This window comes from Balaenoptera borealis (genome assembly GCF_965194805.1).
Source record: "Balaenoptera borealis genome assembly, chromosome: 11".
Lineage (NCBI taxonomy): Eukaryota > Metazoa > Chordata > Mammalia > Artiodactyla > Balaenopteridae > Balaenoptera > Balaenoptera borealis.
In genome coordinates, this window is record NC_138868.1 from 93,099,997 (window position 1) to 93,123,971 (window position 23,975).

At 39.5% G+C, this 23,975-nt stretch overlaps 2 protein-coding genes across 3 annotated transcripts in view; both read right to left on the bottom strand.

Moving 5' to 3' along the window:
- Window positions 1-310: 310 nt before the first annotated feature.
- Window positions 311-22,500, bottom strand: ACAT1 (acetyl-CoA acetyltransferase 1). 2 transcript variants are annotated; one of them, XM_082343523.1, is made up of 12 exons: window positions 22,332-22,500; window positions 13,171-13,218; window positions 11,984-12,101; window positions 11,608-11,703; window positions 11,304-11,404; window positions 7,828-7,971; window positions 6,923-7,073; window positions 5,915-6,010; window positions 4,084-4,197; window positions 3,156-3,220; window positions 1,301-1,458; window positions 311-760 (listed from the first exon to the last, which is right to left on the bottom strand). In XM_082343523.1, exons 1-12 carry the CDS (start codon window positions 22,401-22,403, stop codon window positions 640-642), a joined length of 1,284 nt encoding a protein of 427 aa, XP_082199649.1. In that variant the 5' UTR covers window positions 22,404-22,500; the 3' UTR covers window positions 311-639. The 2 variants fall into 2 exon arrangements, with proteins under 2 accessions (XP_082199649.1, XP_082199648.1); XM_082343522.1 differs by having other exon boundaries at window positions 5,915-6,022; window positions 22,332-22,486.
- Window positions 22,331-23,975, bottom strand: part of CUL5 (cullin 5) — a 116,498-nt gene continuing 114,853 nt past the window's right edge. The window contains exon 19 of the mRNA XM_082343493.1: window positions 22,331-23,724. Within this exon, the coding sequence (XP_082199619.1) occupies window positions 23,644-23,724 (81 nt within the window). The 3' untranslated portion in view covers window positions 22,331-23,643. The remainder of the gene's footprint in view (window positions 23,725-23,975) is intronic.

The window sequence follows — 23,975 nt, forward strand, 5'->3', positions numbered from 1 at the left end:
TCAGTTGAGCAGTTTAGTTTCCACCTTCTTTCCCACTCTCTGTGCTACTGTAGTAATTCAGAGCAAAAATCCTAACCCCCACCCCCAAACAAACAAATTCTGAATGATGAGGTTATGAGAAATTGATTGCACCCACTTCAGACCTGAGCACATGGGTTCCTCCTGTTTCTAGCAACACTACAGCCTTCAGCTTCTTGACTAATGATCTGAGGCATTCCTAGTTTGCACAGAATAACTGCTCTTAACTTTGAAGGGTCTATTAAATCTAAATTAGTGATAGATAACATTCACTTAATCTTTAACAGTCCTCAAAAATGTAAATTAAGATTTATTCTCTAAAATGGAAGCTTCTAGCTACTTATAAGTCACTAATATTGCACAGTGGTATTTTAAACAGTACAGCCTTATAACAAAAAATGTGTTCAAGATTAGAAAAAATGTAAAGTAGAAGGAAAAATTACTGTGTAATCTCAAAAGGTTTGGGGATTTGATTTTTTATCTTATTTTTTAAAAAAGAGTTGAAAATCATAAAAAGTGAAACATTATTTTCATACAAGCTGACCCAGGGTAATCAGTCACCCTGATTACAGCAGGCCTTTCTGGCTACATAGGGTTGTTGCCTTAGACAACAGAAGTTGTCTACAGCTTTTGGATCAGCATGGCAGAAGCACCTCCTCCTCCGTTGCAAATACTGGCAAGACCATATTCTCCTTGCTTCAAGGCATGAGCCAAATGGACGACAATCCTGGCTCCAGACATCCTAGGATTAAGAAAGCATTTTGGTACTTTAATGGTTTATAGACTGTATGAATAACCAAATTAGCCATTACTTATAGCTGAATTTAACTACTTTACTTTAACTTGGGAGACTTGTTTCAAGAAGGGTTACAGCTTTTGTTTGTTTGTTTTTTTGGCCGCACTGAGCGGCACGCAGGACCTTAGTTTCCCGACCAGGGATCGAACCCATGCCCCCTGCAGTGGAAGCGTGGAGTCCTAACCACTGGCCCACCAGGGAAGCCCCAAGAATGGTTACAGCTTTTTAAAAAGCCCAAGCATAGATTTTACTCTTAAATTATCTTCTTCAACATAAAACAATATTAGTTTTCAAGGAACAGATGTGATAGATCTGTGTTCAATGGGGATCCTATCAGAAATGGTATTTGCCTTATGAAGGATGGGTGGGAAGAAAAACTGTTAAACCAAGAGTAACAAGAATTATCATGAAGCAGTTTAAGTTGTGATAGGAATATACAAAGGCAGCCATTAACCTAGGTATATTTTTCTTTATAATTTTACCTACCCAATCGGATGTCCAAGAGAAACAGCTCCTCCATTGATATTCACTTTTTGGGGATCAATCTCTAGCATTTTAATGTTTGCTAGTACGACCACACTAAAGGCTTCATTTATTTCCCACACTGTAATATCTTCTTTTTTCAATCCTGCATCTTTAAGAACCTAAATTTTTAAAAATATAGATTATGTTCAGATAATTAAGTCAAAACTTATTTTCATTATCTTCTTGAAATTCTGCAATTTTCATTTATATTATTTCCCTTTGATGTAATACATAAATATGGAGTTTCTTAGTTTCCAGGAGGAAGGGCCCTTTTATTTTCTGATTTTAATTTCTCATCTTTTTGTTTTTGTTTTTGTTTTTGTTTTGGGGGCTGCACGGCATGCAGGATCTTAGTTCCCTGACCAAGGATCGAACCCGTGCCCCCTGCAGTGGAAGTGTGGAATCCTAACCACTTGACTGCCAGGGAATGCCCTAATTTCTCATCTTATTGCATTGTAATCAAAGACTTGTTTGCATTATCGTATTTCTATTTTGGAGAGAGAAAACTTGATTTTCTTGAACATTCCATGGGTAACTGAAAAAAACGTACTCTTTATTTAGGGGTACATAGTTGATACATATTCTTAAGATCTACTTTACTGATTATATGTTGCTTAGTCCTAGATTCTTTATCTATCAAATGAAAGAGGTATATTAGTCTCTACTAATTTTTCATTGCATCCCCTAGAGTTTCTGCTTTATAAAAGTTGCTGTGGGGTTATCTGGGGCACAGTTATTCAGAGCTATTGTATTTTCATTGTAAATGATTTATTTAAAGTCTTATTATATGATCTTTTGTTTTGATAGTTCCTCAGCTATTGCAGGAGGGTGTTTATCTTTAGAAATTTTTTTGTTGTGAGCAACAATAAAATTAACATGAAACTTTTGTTCCTCCTTGCTCTCTTCCTCCAGCAGGCTCAGGTAGCTTTCTAAGCTGTACAGCTCAAACAGCTTCCTCTAGTTCCAACACCATGAGACAAAACATGGTACCTAACTATAGCCACTTTTCTAGCTCTCAGAATCTAGCTGAGAAATGTTTATCACCCTTCCTTTCCAATGTGATGCACATTCACTTTCAGAAGTTGTATAACTGTGTTGCTTTCTGAGATCTGCCACCTCTGGACAGATCATCACTCCCTGTTGTTTCTGATCCTTCTCTATCCTTATTCCCCACTGATTTTTTTTTTTTTTTTTTTAATCTGGGTGCCACCCTCAGACATTCTCTCTCTCTCTCGGTGAGGCCCTCTACTTCTGAAAGGGAACATTTGCTGGAGTCTTCTGAGATCCCTTAACCCCTAAACCAACACAACACTGTCTCCTTTCCTGGGACCCCTTAGTAACTTCCCGCAAAGACTCAGACTGACAATTGGAGCAGATAGGTCCTCTCCATCTCCAGTTTTACTCTCAGACCAGCTCCCGGGAGTTCCCTTTCAGGACTGAAGACTGCTCCTTCTAGTAATGAATATTTGCTTTGAATTCTAGAACCCTGGACCCTCAGCATTCCCTTCTTTTCTCTGCTGCACCAACCTCCCACTTTGCGGTTGCCATTCCAGGTGTGTGAGTTCCACACAAGGAATTCAATCATGTAGTTTTTATCTGCTCCACTGAAAATATAGTTTGTGGGTTGCCCCTTTACTTTTGTTGTTGTTACCCTTGTTGCTCTCTAATTGTTTTCAGGAGAAGTGAGAAGATTTGAAACTAAGCTACCTCTATGCTTTGGCAGATGAATAACATGTAAAATCTAAAACATGCAACCTTGGTATAAGCAAAACCAGAAATTGGCACAATGAGTTATGGTCTGTTATTCTGTTCTCACCTTAGGTACAGCATATGCAGGTGCAACTGGAAAATCAACAGGTTCTACAGCAGCATCAGCAAATGCTTTATTTAAAAAAAAAGGTCGTTAAAATCTTTTTACAAGCACCCAAGACTATATCTAACAACTTATACAATATGAAAAAATGCAAGTTTCCTACACCTTTTAGTGTATTTAAATGTATTTGTGCCTTTTCTAAGATTCTGCACTTTATAAGATTATACCAGTCATCTAAGCCATTGACTTTCACAGATAGGGAGTTAGGGGGAACTGCCTCCAGGGACACTGACATTATCTAGAGATATTTTTGGTTGTTGCACAAGTGGAATGCCACTTATTGTAGTATCTAGTGGGTAGAAGCCAAGCTGCTAAACATCTTACAATGCATAGAATAGCCCCCTACAACACAATTATTTGTTGTGAAATGTCAATGGTGCTGAGGTTAAGAAACCATGATCTAAACAAAATGGTATCTGTTTAACTATTTATGAAGAAGGCAAGGCAGATTTTACAGCTAAAAAGTCTTAAGGAGACTGAGGACATGCCAAGACCACACAGTTAATAATAAATGCCAGTACAATTAGATTTTTTGTATCTCTATACTCCTAAGCCCATATTCTTTTTATTCTACCTGGCTACCTTTCCCCACAGTGCCAGGGGAAAACATGTACCCTGTAGTCTCCCACACATCATCCAGGATAGGGAAAGATTTTTAAAAGCTTTCTCTTACACAAAGCAAATCCTAACAAAAATACTGAAGGAGGTTCTATCTCAATTAAAACATGTACTAGTTAAATTCTGTCACAAAGTACAACCTACAGACAGAAATAGCCAACTTCAATATTACATATAATATTACTGACAAAGAACCTCAATTTCAGGAAGAATATAGGGGTTTAGGAATAAACAAGTTCAGAACATTTTCTACCTGCTATTCTTGCCAGTGGTTTAACACTGAGCCTCTTGGCTGCATCTGCAGTCATCAGAATCACAGCAGCTGCTCCATCATTCAGTGTGCTGGCATTGGCAGCTGTTACTGTACCTGAAAGTATCAATGAGCATGACGTCAGAACATTCTTTCACACTGAATTCGTTTGGATCAATTTAACAGATTTCTACACAATACTGCCTGGGTTGCTAGATGCATGAAGATATGGATGGAGATAATTCCTGCCCTCAGGAAAATACACATAATTAAATGTGTATGTGTATAACACAATTAATGTCAGTATACCTTTTTATGTTAGATTTTTTTAAAATATATTTTTATTTATTTGGCTTCGCCGGGTCTTAGTTCCTGCCCCGTGTGGGATCTTCGTTGTGGCATGTGGGATCTAGTTCCCAGACCAGGGATCGAACCCGGGCCCCCAGCATTGGGAGCGTGGCGTCTTAACCACTGGACCACCAGGGATGTCCCCTTATGTTAGTTTTTTGTAACAGTTTATTCAAAGCTACCTCAAAAGGCATGCGTGATGGCACTGGGTAAATGCTGGTTCATAATTCCTCAAAGATAAGGACCACTTCATATTTTTCCTAACACTAAGTCTTTGCTTATTCACAGTAGAGCAGGCACTCATTATATATTTTGCAAATCAGTGTCAAAATCAGATATTTCTTCTTCTCTACAATCACTTGAAGTTAAATGAATACTAAAAGTCACTAAACTGTACATTTTAAACAGGAGAATTTTATGGTATGCAAATTATATGTCAATTAAGCTGTTTTCTTTTAAATACCAATGAAGACCCTAAAATAGACTGCTGCTAAAATTATAAAAATATACTTTTGCAATATAAATTTTTTTTTTCTTTTTTTGGCTGAGCTGTGAGGCTTGTGGGATCTTAGTTCCCCGACCAGGGATCAAACCCGTGCCCCTGCTGCAGAAGCACGGAGTCCTAACCACTGGACCATCGGGGAATTCCCTGCAATATAAATTTTTATATGATGCTTTAATAAAAAAGATCGATCCACTCCTACAGTTAGTATTGAGAAATTCAATCAAAAAAGGGAAAAAAGTTATTTCAGATTATCGCAGCTATATACAGCCAATTTTAAAAGCAGAACTGACCTTTTTTCCTCAAAGGATTTAGTAACCTGGGATCCCATTTACACTAACATTCAACATTTATTTGTTGAGAACCAGGCACTAGAGATATAACAATGAAAAACAGCTATCAGCTTAGTCCTCCAGAGGCTTACAGATATTTAACATAATATGTAAACTTGACTTTCATATCATGAAAAACTTTCAAGATGAAGTACATATGAAAAACTGTTTTACATCATTCTACAACCTGTTCCAGAGGCTTTATATATTGAAAGTATTAACTGTTTATATGAAATAAATAACTAATAAAAACCTACTGTATAGCACAGGGAACTCTACCTCAATACTCTGTAATGACCTATACGGGAATAGAATCTAAAAACGAGTGGATATATGTATATGCATAACTGATTCACTTTGCTGTACTGCAGAAACTAACAACATTGTAAATCAACTACACTCCAATAAAAATTAATAATAAAAAAAAAGTTCAAACACACAGACACGCAAAGAAAATATTAACTGTTAAGCAATTTTAAATATACTTTGGATAAATATCATATGTTTTGTTAACTTCACTTGAGCCTGATACATTGAAAATGTTAAATACCATCTAGTTGTTTTCTAGAATTTTTAAAAATCCTTAGGCAGTTCTAAGACGAGACATGGTATACTGACTCTTTTTTCTTATGCTTCATTTCTTAATACTAACCATTTTCTTTTTGGAAAACCGTCTTCAGCTTTGGAACTCTGCTGAAATCAACACGTTTATATTCTTCATCTTCTTTCACCACTACATCTGGTTTACCTAAAACAAAATCTTTTAAATTAAGTAATCTTAGCAGTGAAGATAATAATTAGTTGCTCAGTAAGAAACGGTACACAAGGTGCCTGGTAGTCTGTGCTTCCCTGTATGCCCACATACCTTAAACCATCCCAAGTAAATTCCACTCAAGAATCCACCATCAATAATTTCTGTTAGTGTCTTAAAGAAGAGTTTATTAAGTAGCCTGATGCAATTTAAATCTTCTGTTCAGCCACATCCCATTCTCCTCTCTCAGCCTCCTTCTATGATCACAGACCTCATTCTTCTAACCCCAGGGGTAGATGTCCAACCTAGGCTGGATAAGTTTTGGTACACCATCATTCTCATCACAGTAATTATTTCTAGAATCGAAATGTAACCTAAACCAAGTTAACTGAGTCTTTACTGTGGATTCATTTTGCTGCAATTGGTGAGGAGGTCTCTTTCCTTTGTGACTGAGAGCCCTACAGATGTGACCCTGGAGATGGAGGCAGCACCACAGGAAGGCTGAGACAATAAAGAACAAAAGCAGCATGGAAAAGCCGAGACAGCACGCCCTAATGGTACTGACTACCCACTCCCAATCCCTGAAGTTCCCAGAGCTGACTGGTTGCTGCTGTACATCTTTCAGTTCTGGGACGAATCCCCAAGTGGCCTTCTAATAAATCCCCCCTTTTCACTTAACTTAGTGTGTTCTTTGTTGCTATATTAGAAAGAATTATATTAGAAATTAAACTAAATTATTTTAGAAACTAAATATTACCTCTGAATTAGCAACATTTCCCTTTATTAACCATAAGCAGCAGTGTCAGCGTCCTCAGTTGAAATTAACAAAGATAAAAATGTACTAAAACTTAAACATAAAATATTTAGCAACACGTAAAATCTACTAAAAATTAAAATCTATCCTTCAACCTTTTACTGTAATTGTGACAGGAACAACTTCATTTCCAAATTTTCCAGCTTCCCATGCTGCTTTACTTCTGGTATAGGAGTTAATAGCATAAGTATCCTGTTCATCTCGTGCAATATTCAGCTTCTTTGCAGTATTTTCAGCACAGTTGCCCTGATAGAAGTTGGAAGTTTTAAAAAACTAATTAACTTTGCATAACATAAAATAGTGGTTAGCAGTTAAATTTATTTTCTTAAAATATACTTCTTTCTGTACTAGGTAATTTTTTTACTCATGTCTCATCGTCAAATACTTGAATTAGCCCAGAAGTTGCTATTTTGAAGACAAATAATTAAACACCTATGGAATCCATTATTTAAAGTTAGAAAATGCCCTATTTCAGTATGGGGCAATTTATTCAACAATTGAGCCAAGTTGATGCAATGAGCTTAGAAAAACATTTTCCTAAAATGAATGGCTCAATCAACATTTATATCCTTCAGTTCAGTTTCTGAGATATATATATTGGACTTTCCTGGTGGTGCAGTGGTTACGAATCCACCTGCCAATGCAGGGGACATGGGTTTGATCCCTGGTCCAGGAAGATCCCACATGCTGTGGAGCAACTAAGCCCGTGCACCACAACTACTGAGCCTGCGCCCTAGAGCCCGCGAGCCACAACTACTGAAGACCGCGGACCTAGAGCCTGTGCTCCACAACAAGAGAAGCCACCGCAATGAGAAGCACGCACACTGCAATGAAGAGTAGCCCCCGCTCGCCACAACTAGAGAAAGCCCACATGCAGCAACAAAGACCCAAAGCAGCCAAAAATAAATAAATTAAATAAAAATAAATTAAATATATATATATTTTAAATCAAGCAGTATTTTATATACATGGCATTTCTCCATTAAAAAGCAACAATTACCATATGAATTTTATTGTAGACATCAGTTAGCCCATCTTTTACAATCAAATCTTCAAGCTTTATACCACCATATGGTGTTGCTCCTCTGTTCATTACGTAGGGAACATTGGACATGCTCTCCATCCCACCTGCCACCATCACATCCTGCTCAGCAACACACAAAAACCCAATGTCAATTCAAGTAGTACTGTTGACTTCTGAACAACACCAGGATTAGGAACGTCAACGCTCCACACACTTGAAAATCTGTGTATAACTTCACAGTCGGCCCTCCCTATCCATGGTTCTACATCCACAGATTCAACTGTAGTACGTGTTTATTGAAAAAAATTTGCACATTAAGTGGACCCAGGCAGTTCAAATCCATGTTCAAGGGTCAACTGTAGTTGCAAACCCATTATACCCTTTACACAGCTACAACAAACAAGTATTCTACATGGACTTTATTAAACATTTGCTATACAGTCACTATAGGAAGTACCCTCTTGACACTGGTAAAAGGAAATGGTCTGAAACGTGTAATGATAATTAAGATCAGAATCAGACATTAATAAGAATGCCAGGAATCTTTAATGTAGAACCGTCTTCTGAAATTCTTCTAACCTCTCATTTCACTGACACTGCCAAAAACGTAATCTCAGTTCTCGGAAATAATCCTACTTCCTTGATTGTGATCCTCCCAATCAACTCTTCCCAGATAGTTATAGTAATTTTCTACTTGATCATCTGATATGCAGCCTGTCCTTCCACCAAGTGTCATCTACACTCATCTGAGTCATTCTGGCTAGACTGTAAGTCTGGTCATTCCACTCCTTACAGGACTCACCAGCATAGCACATAAGGCCCTTTACAATCTGACTTCTCGTTCCCTTTCCAGTCTCATGCCTGGACCTACACCTGAGGTCATACTGAACTGTTTAAATATCTTTAAAGAGATTTCCCTGGCGGTCCAGTGGTTAAGACTCTGCACTTCCACTGCAGGGGGCACAGGTTCAATCCCTGGTCGGGGTACTAAGATCCCACATGCCGCGCAGTGCAGCCAAAAAGAAAAAAAGAAAATCAAGGTTTTCAAAGATACCGTGCTAATTCACACCATCTCTGCACTTCTGACCTATCCACCAAGGTGTAAAACACCTACATTTCCTTTAAAACTAATCAAAACACAGCCACTTCATGCTTTCCCTGACCACGTATTTCTATCCTTTTTTGGAACAGTTTCCCTTCCTTCTTTTGTGTTCCTCAATTACTGTGCATTGCTTTTATTAATAATATTACACTGTACTGTAGCTATATTTATGTGTCAAATCTTCTCACCAAACTAAGCTCCTTTGAGGCCAGAAACCCTTGTCGTATCTATTTTTATGTCATTAGTGCCTGGCATATATAGTAGAAGTTTAATAAGTATTAATCAACTAACCTGTAATTACAGATTAACAAAAGAAATTCATTTGCATTATAAGGGCTAATTTTTAAAAATAGTTTAATATAAAACATTAATGTAAATATAAAATTAAAGCCAATATTATATTCTCACAGTCTTTAATCAAGAATAAAGACAAACAAGTTCTATACCAAAGAAACCTAAATATCTTGCCTGTTTTCAAATATGGAGAGTCTCAAATAGCTCTCATATAAGTTTTATTCTGTTATCCTGAAATACTGAGTATTTTCTGGGGATGATGGCAATAATAAGTGGCAGAAATTAAGTTATCAATTATTCTATAGAATATAATAAAATTGACCATTTTCCAAAATCAGATAATATTCAAAATAAGGCAATTCCTAGTATTCCTCTAAGTCAGATAATTTTATACATGCACAAATGAATCAAAGAACACTAACTGAAAGCATTTGCTAGAGAACCACAAAAAAATCAACTGAGACAAAATTTTCCTTGTCATTCAAACCGTTCTGAAACATCTAAACAATCTCATGACCGTTTAACAAGGGTTTGGTAATACCTGATGTCAGTGTTACCTTGTGTATAGGCAAACAAGCTCTCACAAGCTTTGGAAAATGTGTAACTGGTATAACTTTCATGGAAAGCATTTGAAAATATCAAAATTTTTAAATCTCTGACTCCAAAAATCTCCTCTTAGGAATTTTTCCAAAAGACAGACTTGCACACGATGACATTTTTTAATGCTTTGTTCACCAATCTCCAGTGAACGTCCACATAGTAGATCCTCAACTAATGATGGGCAAAACTAGGATTTGAAATTAGTCTGGCTCCAGACTTTTTGTTCTTAACCACTACACTATACCGCGTAGTACAGTGAATTAACAAGAGTTGATTTAAGTATTTATAAGTACACAAAGATATATGCATAGGGGTACTGTCTGCAGCATTATTTAAAATAGTGAAGAACTGGAGACAATCTAGATGTCCATTCAATAAGGACCCATAAGTATATTATAGTTGTTCAGTTCAATAGAGTACTATCTTATGTGCTGATACAGAATAATCTCCAAGACATTACATGGGGCACAGAGTTTAAGAAACTTCCCCAAAGTTTCTCTGCTCTTAGGTGGCAGAATACACAGAAAAGTGATGAATAAGTCAGAGATTCAAAGTGGGGCAAGAAGAAAGAAGATTGTTCATTTTATACTTTTCTATATCATCTGTTTTTAGCATGTGTATCAGGTATCACTCTTTTTTTTCTCTTTGGCTTGCCTTACAACTGGAAACAAAGCAAGGGAGGAGTAACAGCAAGGGTATGCATAATTATGATTCTTGTACATGTAAGAAATAATCTGCAAACACCTCACAACTGATTTTTACCTTTTACCTTGGTGTGTTATAGGCTGGAATGCACTAGACAGGGATAGGGACACCTGTTTTCTAATTTTACCCCTGTAACTAACTGTGTTTGTAGTCCTCTCAACCTCTTTCCTCAACTGAAAAAAAGGCTTGGATCTGATAAACTCTTAGGTCTACGAGTCCAGGTCTAGCCTCCTAACATCCAGCATATATTTGCTGAGCAGCCTATCTCTTGCTCAGTCTCAGGTAAAGACAAGATCACAATCATCAAGGCCAACAGAAAGCCTGCACAATTTTACAGCTGAACCTGAACATAAGGAACTATAAATTAGTCATCAATTCTGGGCTCAATCAACGATTTGATTCCCAGGGTCAGCACCTTATTCTCATTTATGATAAAAACCCTTCTCATTCTAGCACGGACAAAATTTACAGTGTCTTAAATCAACCAGAATCTCTAAGTAAAGGGGCACCCAAAGACTAAAACGTCCTGGCTGAAAACTACTTTTTAATACTAGACACTTGAGCTATCATTTTGACCTCGACTTCAAATGGAATTGGCAAATCCAGACACTCCTGAGTGTCTGAAACAACACAGCAACTGCACTTATGAGAAAGAATCTCACTTCTAGAGTATGAATATGCTTAGATTTTTAGTGTTTTTTAGCACTGCATATTATTTTAGTTATAAAATGGAAAAGAAGGTACTTCTTACCTGATGTCCACACATAAGATTCTGAGAGGCCATCATGATGGCTTTCATTCCTGAGGCACAAACTTTGTTTACAGTGGTACATGGAGTAGAAATAGGTAAGCCTAAAACCAATATAAATCATACTTTTGAAAAACAAAGATATTCTTCAAATAAACTGTAACAAAATAGAGCATGTTAAACTATAATCTGCAACATCTCTTCTGCCAATATAAGTCTATTATGCATTTAACATTTTAAGCTGAAATGACTTCCATTTTGCCATGTCAAACATTTAAGTGTAAAAGCAAAAATGTAGTCCTAATACCTGCACCCAGTACTGCTTGCCTTGTAGGGGCTTGTCCTTCACCTCCTTGTAGAACATTACCCATGTATGCTTCTTTCACTTCTTCTTTTGGAATCCCTTTTTTAAAAAATCAAAAAGACATTTCCATATTTCATTCAATTTAATAGTTAGTAATTACCTAGTCAAGTACATGACATTATATAGCAGGAATGGTTTCTTTTTCTTGTCAGTTTTGAGCTTCATTCGTAACACTATAGTACAAGGACTTCTTTTCAAGGGAATTCAGAAATGTAGGCATTAATTCGTTTCTAAGTGTTACATATATAGTAAGTGCAAAATAAACATTTGTTCCATTGAATCACTGCCCCTCAACACAAAAAGTAAAGCAGCCACTAACCTGCCTTTTCAATGGCTCCCTGAATTGCAATGGAAGCAAGTTTAGTGGCTGGCAGAGCGGAAAGGCTTCCTAGAAAGGACCCAATGGGTGTTCTTGCAGCACCGACTATGACCACTTGCTGGCAAGACAGAGGATGGTAAGAATTATTATACTTAAATATTTTACCCGCATCATCTTTCATAAATGAACAATTCATAGATATATTATCCAAGAAACAGACTTTTTATGAATGACTAATTACCCATCAAAGATGAAAATAATATTAGAACAGCACTAAAATCAGTTCAATGCTGGTACTTTATGATTTAAGACCTAATAGAAAACCTAAGAGAAACCAGTTCTAAAATAGGCATAGACCAGAAGCTTAAGGTTCAATTCTATCCCTTAGTCAAAATTTAAGAAATGATCAGTTTAACCCTTGTTAACTGCACAAAAAGCCCTAATTAAAGGGCTTCCTTACTGAAGGGAAACTCTGGTCTAGGGTCAAGACCTGTATGTTAGTGGGGGCCATACCACTTAACTAGGACACAGCCAGAGCCATAATTTCTTAAACTATTAATAAGACAATATAAAATTTAAGAAAAAGTAAATAAAAGCTCTCTTAAATATTGCAAAACACTATTTTAACAATTCTCTCCTTACGCTTGCCTTCTACATGCTCTTAGATAAATACATACATACATACATACATAAATCCTCATAGATAATAAGAGAACCATTCCCTAGATTATGGTCGAGGCTATTACTAAGTCTTTTTAGGAACCGTTATGAAACAAAAGGAGGACCCCTCAGGAAGCACTAGGTGACCAGGTGATGGTCCTTCCTGTCTAATCCCCAGTCTCCTTCAGCCCCTTTCTTCTAGTATCTTCCATGTGGCCTCTGCAATGTACCAACACAATATAATGGGGGTCCCCAAAAGTAAAGGAAGAACATTACCTAGTTTTAGAGAAGGTTGTTTACCATAGACAATGATTGGGGAAGAAGCAGAAATTATGCAGGGCGCTAGACTGAAATTTTTTATGGTAATTTGGGAGTTTGACTTAATATTTCAATAATTAGCTATTCCTAACCACTGAATCATCCCAAGCTGACCCTCATCTATACATGCTTTAGAATATGCATTTTTAATAGACTACATTTCCTTTAAATTCTTGAAAATTTAAAGCACAATTTAAATTTATACTTACATTCAAAGTGGGTTTTGATACATAACTTCGTTCCACATATCTTATTTCCTGTAATATAAATATTTGTTATGATGTAAAAAATATTAATCTACATCACTTTATACTTCTCAGTAACGGGATTATGGTAATTTCTTTTTGCTGCATTATACTTTAATTTCCAAATTTTCCTGTTTGCATATATCACTGTTACAATTTTTTAAATTACTATTTTTGTAATATTCTCATCTGATTAACTGTTCATTGGAACTGTATGTTTTAACTTCTGATGAATTTATCATCTTAAAATTTCTAAGCCTTTTTAAGTATAAGCTTTATAAAATATAATTTTAAGTTAAATCTAAGTTCTAAATTAAGTAAGCCCAAATTGGGCTGCTGCTTATATAACCTACTTACACTGAAGGATTCTAGCATATTATCTGTGACCCAACTCTGAATTAAAATTTCCTACTTGTAGTAAACATGCCAGTCATTGCCTCTCCAGCTACACCCCTTTCTCCAAAGGGTCTGGAAGGGACAGCCCTAAGTACCTACAAGGTGATTCCCATCCTCCTCCCACTGGCCAGAGCTGACAGGACCACAAATGGAATGGACTTTGAACCAAGCTAGCACTCTGAGAGACCCAATCAACTGGATGATGATGGGCACTTGAAGTGAAAGGCCCAAGGGGCTGGAGTTAGTCAGCAACACCATGTAAAAGCAGAGGTTACAGCAAAGAGAAAAGCCACAAGTAAGCAGAGAAGCAAAGGAATGGAACATATACACTCAGAAAAGGAAGAAAAGACCATGCCACACTACAAGAGACAAAAGATAACATAGTTAGTGATTTTGTAGTTAGGGTTCCAGCAAGGCCAGCTTTACTTTATTTCCTAACATTGGATGTCCAAGAGCTTGCCTATTGTATATCTTCAAAAAAGCCCCTTTCTACTTAGCTAGTGTGAAATGGGATGTTGTTCCTTGCAATCAAAGGGCCTTTTCTAAACCACTTTAAAGTCTCTGGTTCTGTTTAGTTGAAGGTTCCCTGGTTTCTCCACTTTGCCCTGGATCCCATTCCAGTTGCCTTTTCAAAGATGCCACATCTTCCGTTATCCCTTCCCTCGCCCCAACATCATTCATCCCCTTTACTCCTGGATTATTCCGTAAGCACAGTAATAGGCTTCCTCCCGCCTGAAAGAATTAAAAACAAACTTCTCTTAACCCAGACTCCCATTGAGCTTTCACCTCATTTCTTAGCTCCTCTGTACAAGAGAAGTTCTCCAACAAGTTACCTACTATTTGTTTCCTTGTCCTCACCTCCTACTTACTGTTCAACCCCACCAAATCTGGCTTTTATCTATCCTACTGTTGGCTCTGAGCAAGATCAACAATGTCTGGATAGCAAAATCCAATAAAGATTTCACTATACTCATCTCATCCTCTCAGCAACCTGGGACTCACTTTTCTTCTTGGGGAAACACGCACAGTGGTTAAGAGCCTGGGCTTACTAGCTGAGTATTCTTGAGCATTAAGTTTTCTAAAATACTCTCCACAAGTTGTTGTGAGAATGAAATGAGGTAATATGTGTAAACCACTACACAAACCATCCCTTTTCTTGGCTTCCATTTTAACACAATCTTATAGTCTCCCCTTATCTCTCTAGTTATTTTTCTCAGTTTTCTTTGCTGTTTCATCCTCCCCTTCCCAATCTCTAAGTGCTGGAATGTCCCAGGGCTTTGTTCCAGGCCCCTTTTAATTTTCCATCTTCACTGTCTCCTTAATCATATCTAGCCCCACAGCTTTAAACAGCAATTATGTCCTGGTGATTTCCAAATTTCTGTCTCCAGCCTTGACCTGCAGACTCATATATCCAAGTGCCAACTTGATAGCCTGAATTTAATGTCCAACTCATGTCTCTCAATTTCCACCCTAGAACACTAGTTTTTTTTTTTTTTTTTAATGGTGGGAATGTGGTTTATTAAGCTGTGCCTTAGTACAGGCTCTGAGGTTTGCCCATGGTGCTTTTAATGTACAAAATGTTCTGCCAATTTTTTTTTCTTTTTTTTATAAATTTATTTATTTATTTTTGGCTGCATTGGGTCTTGGTTGCTGCACACGGGTTTTCTCTAGTTGCGGCGAGCAGGGGCTACTCTTCGTTGCGGTGTGCGTGCTTCTCATTGCAGTGGCTTCTCTTGTTGTGGAGCATGGGCTCTAGGCACGCAGGCTTCAGTAGCTGTGGCGCACGGGCTTAGCTGCTCTGCAGCATGTGGGATCTTCCAGGACCAGGGCTCAAACCAGTGTCCCCTGCATTGGCAGGCGGATTCTTAACCACTGTGCCACCAGGGAAGTCCCTCCCCCCTTGTTTTAAGACCCAGTGTGAGGGTCTGTCCAGCCACGCCTGCCTGGAGCAGGGGGTCTGAACTACCCGGGCACTTCAGTGCCGCAAGTGCCTGGCCATCTCAGGCTCAACCAGAGCCTGAAGGGAGGAGACGGACACAGGGATGCTGAGGGCTGGGATGAGAATGGTGCCAACCTGGCAGTGCCCAAGAAGCGTTTGTCCTTCTGAGGGTCACAGTTCTTCAGGCTGATCTGAAGCTCCACCATCTCCAAAAACTTCCGGGCCTTGCGCTGGCTCCCATGCAGGACTTCCCGTACCGCCTCGTAGAGGGTGTCACGGGAGACTTTGCTGCTCATGGTGCCTCACGCCGTGATAACCGGAAAAGTAGAACACTAGTTTCTTTCCAGCATTTCCCTCCTCAAGACATCACGTCACAATCTGCCCAGGTGCTAAGCCAAAATCTTAGGACTCACCCTCCATCTCTGCCTAATACCTAGAGATACTCTATCACAGGTACTGTCAATACTGAGTCTAAAATATACCTAAATTCTTCCACTTTGCTTCATCTGCACTACTGCCACCTAGTCCCAGCCACCATCTCTTGCTACTGTAACAGCCTTTTACTTCATTTCCTGCATCCCCAACTTCCCTTCTTCAGTCCATCCGGTTTTTAAAACGTAAATCAGGGAGTTCCCTGGTGGTCCAATGGTTAGGAGTTGGTGCTTTCACTGCAGTGGCCCAGGTTCAATCCTTGGTGGGAAACTGAGATCCCAGTGGGACTGAGATCCCACAAGCTGCATGGTGCGGCCAAAAAAAACACAAAAAAACAAAAACAACCCCCCCCACACACACACAAATGTAAATCAGATCACATCGCTCCCCTGATTAAAATCCTTTGATGGCTTTCCATTGTTCTTGGAATGATATCCACAGTCTTTCCCTTATCCTACAAGTTCCTGGCTCCTGGAACTGGAGCTCCTGATGATCTGGATGGTATGATCTGGCTCCTAATGTTCTTTCCTTTTTTTGTCTTCTTTTCTAATGTTCTTTCCAAACTCATGCCACTCTTGCTTGTGCCAGCCACACCAGCCTCCTCTTTGTTCTGAACCCATTCCCACCTCAAGCTCTTTGCAGTGTGCCTCTGCCAGTAACAGCCTTTCCCCAGCTTGCCTTGGCTGATTCATTTTTGTTCTTCAAGTCTCAGCTCAAATGATACAACCCCAGAGTGCTTCTCCCTGCCTATTTAAAGTTGGCTTCTATTTCAACATGATTATTTCCTTCAAAGCACCTCTCACACTGTGTAAATACAGGGTTCACATATATAATCTCTCTCTCTCCATATAATGCAAGCTTCTGAGAGCAGTCCTGTCTTTCCCCCTTCCCTTCCTCCTCCTTTCTCATTCACTGCTACATCCTTGTCACTTGGCATAGTGCCTAGAGCTCATTAAATATCCCAGGAATGACAAAATTATAGTAGGATCAAGACACTGAACATAATGTGTGATAAATATGTGATAAATGAACACAACTAGTTAAGTTTTATTTGCATATCACAATCATCTTTCAAGGACAGCTCAGCTGCCCCAAGAACTCTAGAGACCACCCTTGACAATGCAGGCAGAGGTAGACACTCCAGTCTTAGCTTCTGCAGCACACTGTGCACTCTATTTGTCCCAAACACATAATTCTGTAACCCTCACTGGCCTGTCTCCCCACTAGACTGTAAGTTTCAAGAAGAGACTGATTTTATTTATTTTTTATCCCAATGATGGCAAGAAACACTAAACAAATGAACAAAGTCTGGTGCTTACTAGCAGCTCTGAAAAACATTTCAGGTAGGGTAAATATATTCTGAAGCCAACAAAATGGGATAATGAGCTACAGAGTGAGGGCCTATTTTACATGGGATGTTCCACAGAGGGCTCTCTGGAGATGTCACTGGAGCTGAGAAACTGAATATTAAAGAGTTAGCCTGGGGGGACTTCCCTGGTGGCGCAGTGGTTAAGAATCCGCCTGCCAATGCAGGGGACATGGGTTCAATCCCTGGTCCAGGAAGATCCCACATGCCGCGCAGCTACTAAGCTCATGTGCCACAACTACTGAGCCTGCGCTCTACAGCCCGCGAGCCACAACTAACTGAACCTGCGTGCTGCAACTACTGAAGCCCACGCACCTAGAGCCCATACTCCGCAACAAGAGAAACCACAGCAATAAGAAGCCCACGCACTGCAACGAAGAGAAGCCCCCGCTTGCTGCAACTAGAGAAAGCCCACGTGCAGCCACGAAGGCACAACACAGCCAAAATAAATTAATTAAAAAAAAAAAAAAAGAGTCAGCCTGGGGAAGATCTAGGGAAAAGAGCATTTGATGCATTGGGAAGAACTAGGACAAAGGTCTTGAATTAGAAACAAACTTGGCACATGCTAAGTATAGAAAGTGGAACAGTATAGCAGGAGCCACATACTCAGGAGAACACAGTCTGAGCTTTGACTAAAGAAGCAAGCAGGGACCAAAGAGGCCATGAGAAGGACTCTGGATTCTAGTCTGTGCAATGAGAAGCCACTGAAGGCTTTTCTATTATAAAAAGACCACTCTGGCTAAAGTATAGAGAACTGATTGTAGGAGCAGGAGTAGAAAAAGGGAAGAAGACCAGGCAAGAGCTCATGTGGCTACTGCTAGGGAGGTCACAAGAGGGGTGGATACAAACAGATGTATATGGAATATGTTTTAGATATAGAACCAGCCAGTGGGTGGATATTAGTATTCTTATTTTACAGGTAAGGAAACTAAAGCACAGGCAGGTCAAGTAACCTGCCCAGAGTCACAGAGCCAATATGGGGCAGAGCTGGGATTTCAAATCCAAGCAGTCTCACTCTATTATACATATATATAGTTTACATATTATACATATATATAATATTATATATTATGCATAGTATATATTTGTTATACATTTTATATATTTTATTTAAAATAGTAATAAAATTTAGGAAGCTGAGGCAACTGCTCTTTCCAAAGTACTGCATAATTTTTGAGTAACTAATGATTTGCTTATGATATTCTTCACTAATCAAGCGTGTCATCAGTGATACTAATTTTTCATTATTTCTGTTCACAGGACACAAATTCATGAGAACTATCCATATGCCAAAATAACTGTAAAAATCAGTAAAATGAATTAGAAATTGAGCCATTATCAAGGAAACATTTTGAGAAAACAGATTAATCATTTAAAAAATTTTTCAACTTCTTAGAGGATTTAGCAGTTAGTACTCAAAATACCTTGTGTTTATGCATATTATTGTCTGTATGAGGAAGCAAAGTTCCCTTACATAAAACTGATATCCAAATCTGTATTTCTTCAGGTCTTTATAAAGTTCTCCAAGTATTAAACAGTTATGCTAATTTCAATCAACACTTTTCATTTTATGTATATGTTCATTTTATGTATTTCATTTATATAATTCCTTTGTTAAAATCTTATATAAACACTGTTATATTAAATTTTTACATTGTTGAATGCTCCCTCTGTTACGGGTTGAATTGTGTGCCCCACCCAAAAGAAGTCCTAACCCCCAGGACCTTAGAATGTAACTTTATTTGTAAACGTGGTCCTTACAGAAGTAATCAAGTCAAAATAAGTTCATTAGGGTGGGCCCTAATCCAATATGACTGATGTCCTTATAAGAAGGGGAAATTTGAACACAGAGACAGACACAGGGAAGGGAAGTGAAGACACAGGGAGATTGCCATGTGCAGATGGAGGACTGGAGTGATGCATCTACAAACCAAGGGACTCAGATTGCCAGCAAACCACAAGAAGCTCAGAAGAGGCAAGGAAGGATTTCCCTACAGGATTCAGCAGGGTCCTGCCAACACTTGATTTCGGACTTTCTAGCCTCCAGAACTGTGCAACATTTCTGTTGTTTTAAGCTGCCCAATATGTGGTATTTTCTTACAATGGCCCAAGGAAACTAATACACCCTCCTTCTTGGAAATCTCCCCTCCCCTGGCTTTCAGGTGACACTACATTCCTCTGGTTTTCTTCCACAACACCATCCTCTCTTTTCATTCACCTTCACGGGTTCCCACTTGTTCTGTCTGTCCTGAAATACTGTGTCTCCCAAAGGCCTTGTACAAAGCCCTCTTCTCTCCTCTGTCTACACACTTGCTGTAGCTGGGCTCATCAATGCCTGTGGAACTCCTCTCTCAGCCATTCACAGCCAATCAGTCATTAAGTTCAACAGATTCTATCTCCTTGCTATCTCTTGAATCTATCCATTTCTCTCTGTGTTTACTGCCAATCAGATCACTATCACCACTTACTTGCTTACCAAAACATTCTGTTCTTTTTTTCTGTATAAGAAAGGCCTGAGAACTGAGGTTCAAAACTCCACAGGGTGAAAGGGAATGGGAAGGGAATGCAAAAACCATGAGTATCCATGAGGATTCAACCAGGAAAATAAAAACCATTCTATGTGAAACAGAATTTAATGCAGAGAATTAAATGCACAGGTGAGGGACTTCCCTGGTGGCACAGTGGTTAAGAATCCACCTGCCAATGAAGGGGACACAGGCTGGATCCCTGGTCCGCGAAGATCCCACATGCCGCGGAGCAACTAAGCCCGTAAGCCACAACTACTGAGCCTGCGCTCTAAAGCCCGCATGCCTGGAGCCCGTGCTCCACAACAAGAGAAGCCATCGCAATGAGAAGCCCACGCACTGCAACGAAGAGTAGCCCCCGCTCGACACAACTAGAGAAAGCCCACGCACAGCAACGAGGACCCAACACAGCCATAAATAAATAAATAAATAAAAAATAAAAAAGTAGCTATAAAATTTAAAAAAAAAAAAAAAAAAAAAAGATGGACAGCATTAATTCTTCATAATAGTTTAAAAAAAAAAAAAAAAAAGAAACACAATCTAAGGCAGAGAGAGGGAAAAAATAATTATCCTGACTTCTCCCTTCTTATCTCCCAATCTTCCACCAGTTTCTGAACCCAGCCAGAAGCCAGATGATGCTGGCACCTGCAAGGATCGGCCTCACAGCAATATAGAAAGAGAAGAGGAGGTGAATCTGGGAACAAACAGGCTCAGGACTGGCACAATGCAGAATTTTTTTTTTTTTTTAAGTCTGAGTATTAAAGGAAAATTATCTTGGTTCAAAATAGCAAGACAGGACTTTAATGGAGGGAATGGTCAAAAGTGTCAAATATAGTATAAAGAAAAGTCAAGAAGAAGAAGAAAAAATACAGGAAAAGAAAATCACTGGTATTCTTCTGTTGAGCAGTACAGAAATCTAACTGCAGAGCTTTAAAGAGAAATGGATGTAAACGAAGGTGACGAGGAGGACTACTCTTTTGGCCATAAGAAAAAAGCAATTCCAGCTGGAAAGCAACAGGCTCTGATAAAGTCCATAAAGGTTTCTTGACCGTAAGGGAGACCTGTGTGTATTTGAAGGCAAAAGAGAAAAAGCCAGTTTAATGGGTTAGAGATCAAGTTCCATTCCACAAAATGGCACTGAATATTGAAAACCTGTTAAAACAAACAGATTTCCATGGTTCATTAAATGACCACTTAATTCAAGTAACAACCAATACAACTAATTCCTAGAGTTCAATTAAATGAACACCACAAATCATATGCTACATAACCTACAACTTCATTTTTCTCATCAGCAACAATTGTGTTTGATTTTAAGCCCCTAGTTAAACTATAAATTAAGAGGGTTCTGCACTTGGTTTATGTTTTGTTTTGTTTTTTACAAAATTAGAGTACTTATTTCACCTAATTCACTAGTAAATGTTGGTTGAAACTCAGGATGACCCAAGTACATTTTTGTGATTTCCGACACACTAACAAATATGCTAAGAACTCATGTTTCCTGGAAACCCACTCCTCCTGACTCTTCCTTTTCCCTTGGCTCCCAACCTCACTCTGCATTTGTCAAGTTCTACACTTATTCTTTCACAATCTCTTGCATAGCGCTCCTCCCTTTCAGCTCCTACTCCCAGCACACCAGTCAAGTTACATCACACCTAACAGACAACAGTTTTTTCCCCACTTCAGTGCTCCTATACCTGTAATTATGACAAGAGCAAAAATATCAACGGTCCTCACTGACTTAAGTCAAATCCAAACCCTTACAATATGACTGGATTTCAAACTTTATTACTCCAACCAAACTGGAAAAGTCACGTTTCACCAACCACACCCTGAACTTCTCTACCTACTCCTTAGCTTTTGCCAGACCCTAAACATGTGGTGCAAGCTAGCTTGCTTTGACGTACGGAAAATAGTAGATTCCTTCAAGGCTGTCGCTCCTGTGTTCCCTAAACACAACAGCCAGAGGAGAAACACGGCTCTGGACGCCCTTAATACGTAAGCGTTACTCATCAAGAAAGTGAGTAGCCATTTATTTTCCCTGATAGGTTTGAAGTTGCTCCGAGTTGGTACATCTTTTTATTATCACCCTGTAAGCCCATAATGATTACCTATTGCATGAAATCAAAATCTCTTGACAATAACGCTCACAAACATGCTTTAAAGAAAAGCTCGGAAACAGTTTTATGGGCCTTCCCTACCCGTCGGGCAAGGTCAGAACCAAGCCCGCGCCTTTCTGCCTGTCAAATTACCTGCCTTATTTGACACACTAGAAAGCAATTATCACGATCCGGGAGGGCCCCTGATAACGGAAATGCCCTGTACGAGCCGGCAAGTCTGAGCGCGTGGCTTTCGGGGCGTGGGTCCCGCCGGGGGCTTCCTCAGGCCTGCATTTAGGGCTCCTTCCGGCCGCGAGGCCGCAGGCAGAAGACTTCCGAGGCGAGTCCCGAGTCCCAGTCCCTCTCACCTGCATCCGCCTCCGAAGCAGGGGGCTGCACCCGCGGGCGCCAACGCGCAGAAGGGCCGCCAGCACAGCCATGGTGGCCGAGCGCGGAGCGGACAGTTACCAGCGGAGAGAAGGGATCGCCAGCGGCGGGTCCCTGACCCCGCTTCACCCGCCGACCCGGCCGCCTCCTCCAATAGCAGCCTCGGGCCGCGACGGCCGCCGGCCATTGGCCGGCAGCAGAGGAGGGGCGGGGCGGAGCCTGGCGCTGGGACGCCCGAGCGGCGCGTGGCAGGAGGCGCTGGCTTAGAAGCCAGCTGATAAGGTGCCAGGTCCCCTTTCCACTACTTCTGACCTTCTGAGACCAGTGGTTTATGTGTAACCTGGGCCTTTTCTGTTCACTGGGCCAGCTTCTCTCCCTTAATACCCAGAAAGCACAAAGGAAATTCATGAAAATATTTTCAAGCAATCCAGTTAGCTTTTCATTTATGATGAGATAATTTTGCAATTGTTTCTTAGTAGGATGAAGAAGACGAATAGGAAACATTAATGCCTAACTTTGAACAATTAATAAAATTATATTAACCTTCACAAAAACTCCATGAATTAGATGCTATTATTATCCACCCCTTAACTAATGAGATAACTGAGCTACAAAGAAGTTAACTTATTTTTCCATGATTGCATGGAAAGTGGTAGAGCTGGGGTCTGAACTGATAGCATTACATGGCATTGCTTTCCTGTACCTATTTCCAGAGAATGATGTAAGTGTTAGGTATGATTATTCTCACATTTTGGGAACCCATTGCTTAATTTAGGATCTTCAGCTGGAGACAGCAAATTTTTGTGACTTTGTAACATTGTTTTCGTTTATATTTATTTTATTTATTTATTTAATTTTTTTCTATTTCTTTAATTTTGCTTGTTGTTGTTGTTTTGGCTTCTTTTTGCCCAAGTGGCTTGTGGGATTTTGTTCCCCAACAGATATTGAACCCAGGCCCACAGCAGTGAAAGTGCGGAGTCCTAACCGCTGGACCACCAGGGAATTCCCTATACTTACTTTATACAGAAGATAGGAGTGACAACATACAAAGTGAGCACTTTAACCCTACTTACTCCAAGCCAAACCCAGGTTTTTCCTAAAGTAAAATCCCCACCCTTAATTATGTTTTGTAACAAGTGGGAGATTGTATTTTTCAAAGTTGGCCACACCAAAAGTTAGTGTTGGGCTGCACCCCAGCAGGACTTCAAAGCTTGTAATTGCCCAGCCTCAAGATGGAAAGAATCCACAGTTAGCGACAGAGACATCAATGGTTTATTGGATAGGGGATCTTACTTACACCCAAAGCAAGAGGGTCCTGGAGAGACACACCATGGTGGGCAGCAGGTGGCAAGCTGGCAGTGGCAACAGTCTTCCCTACCGGAAGAAGAGGGAATTGTTATGGGGGAATTGATATCAGGTTGGCTCATCAGTTGCCAGGGAAACCAGCAGAGGAGCACAACCCTCACTGCCCCTTTGATAAACCATCTTTGTGAAGCTGTTCTGATTTAAAGATTACAACACTCACTAGCTGGGGCCAGGGCAAGTATGTAGGCATTTACTGATCAGGCTCTATGATTAAGAGGGAAGGTCAGTCAGGTGAGTAGGGTATAGGTGAAGCAGGGTCT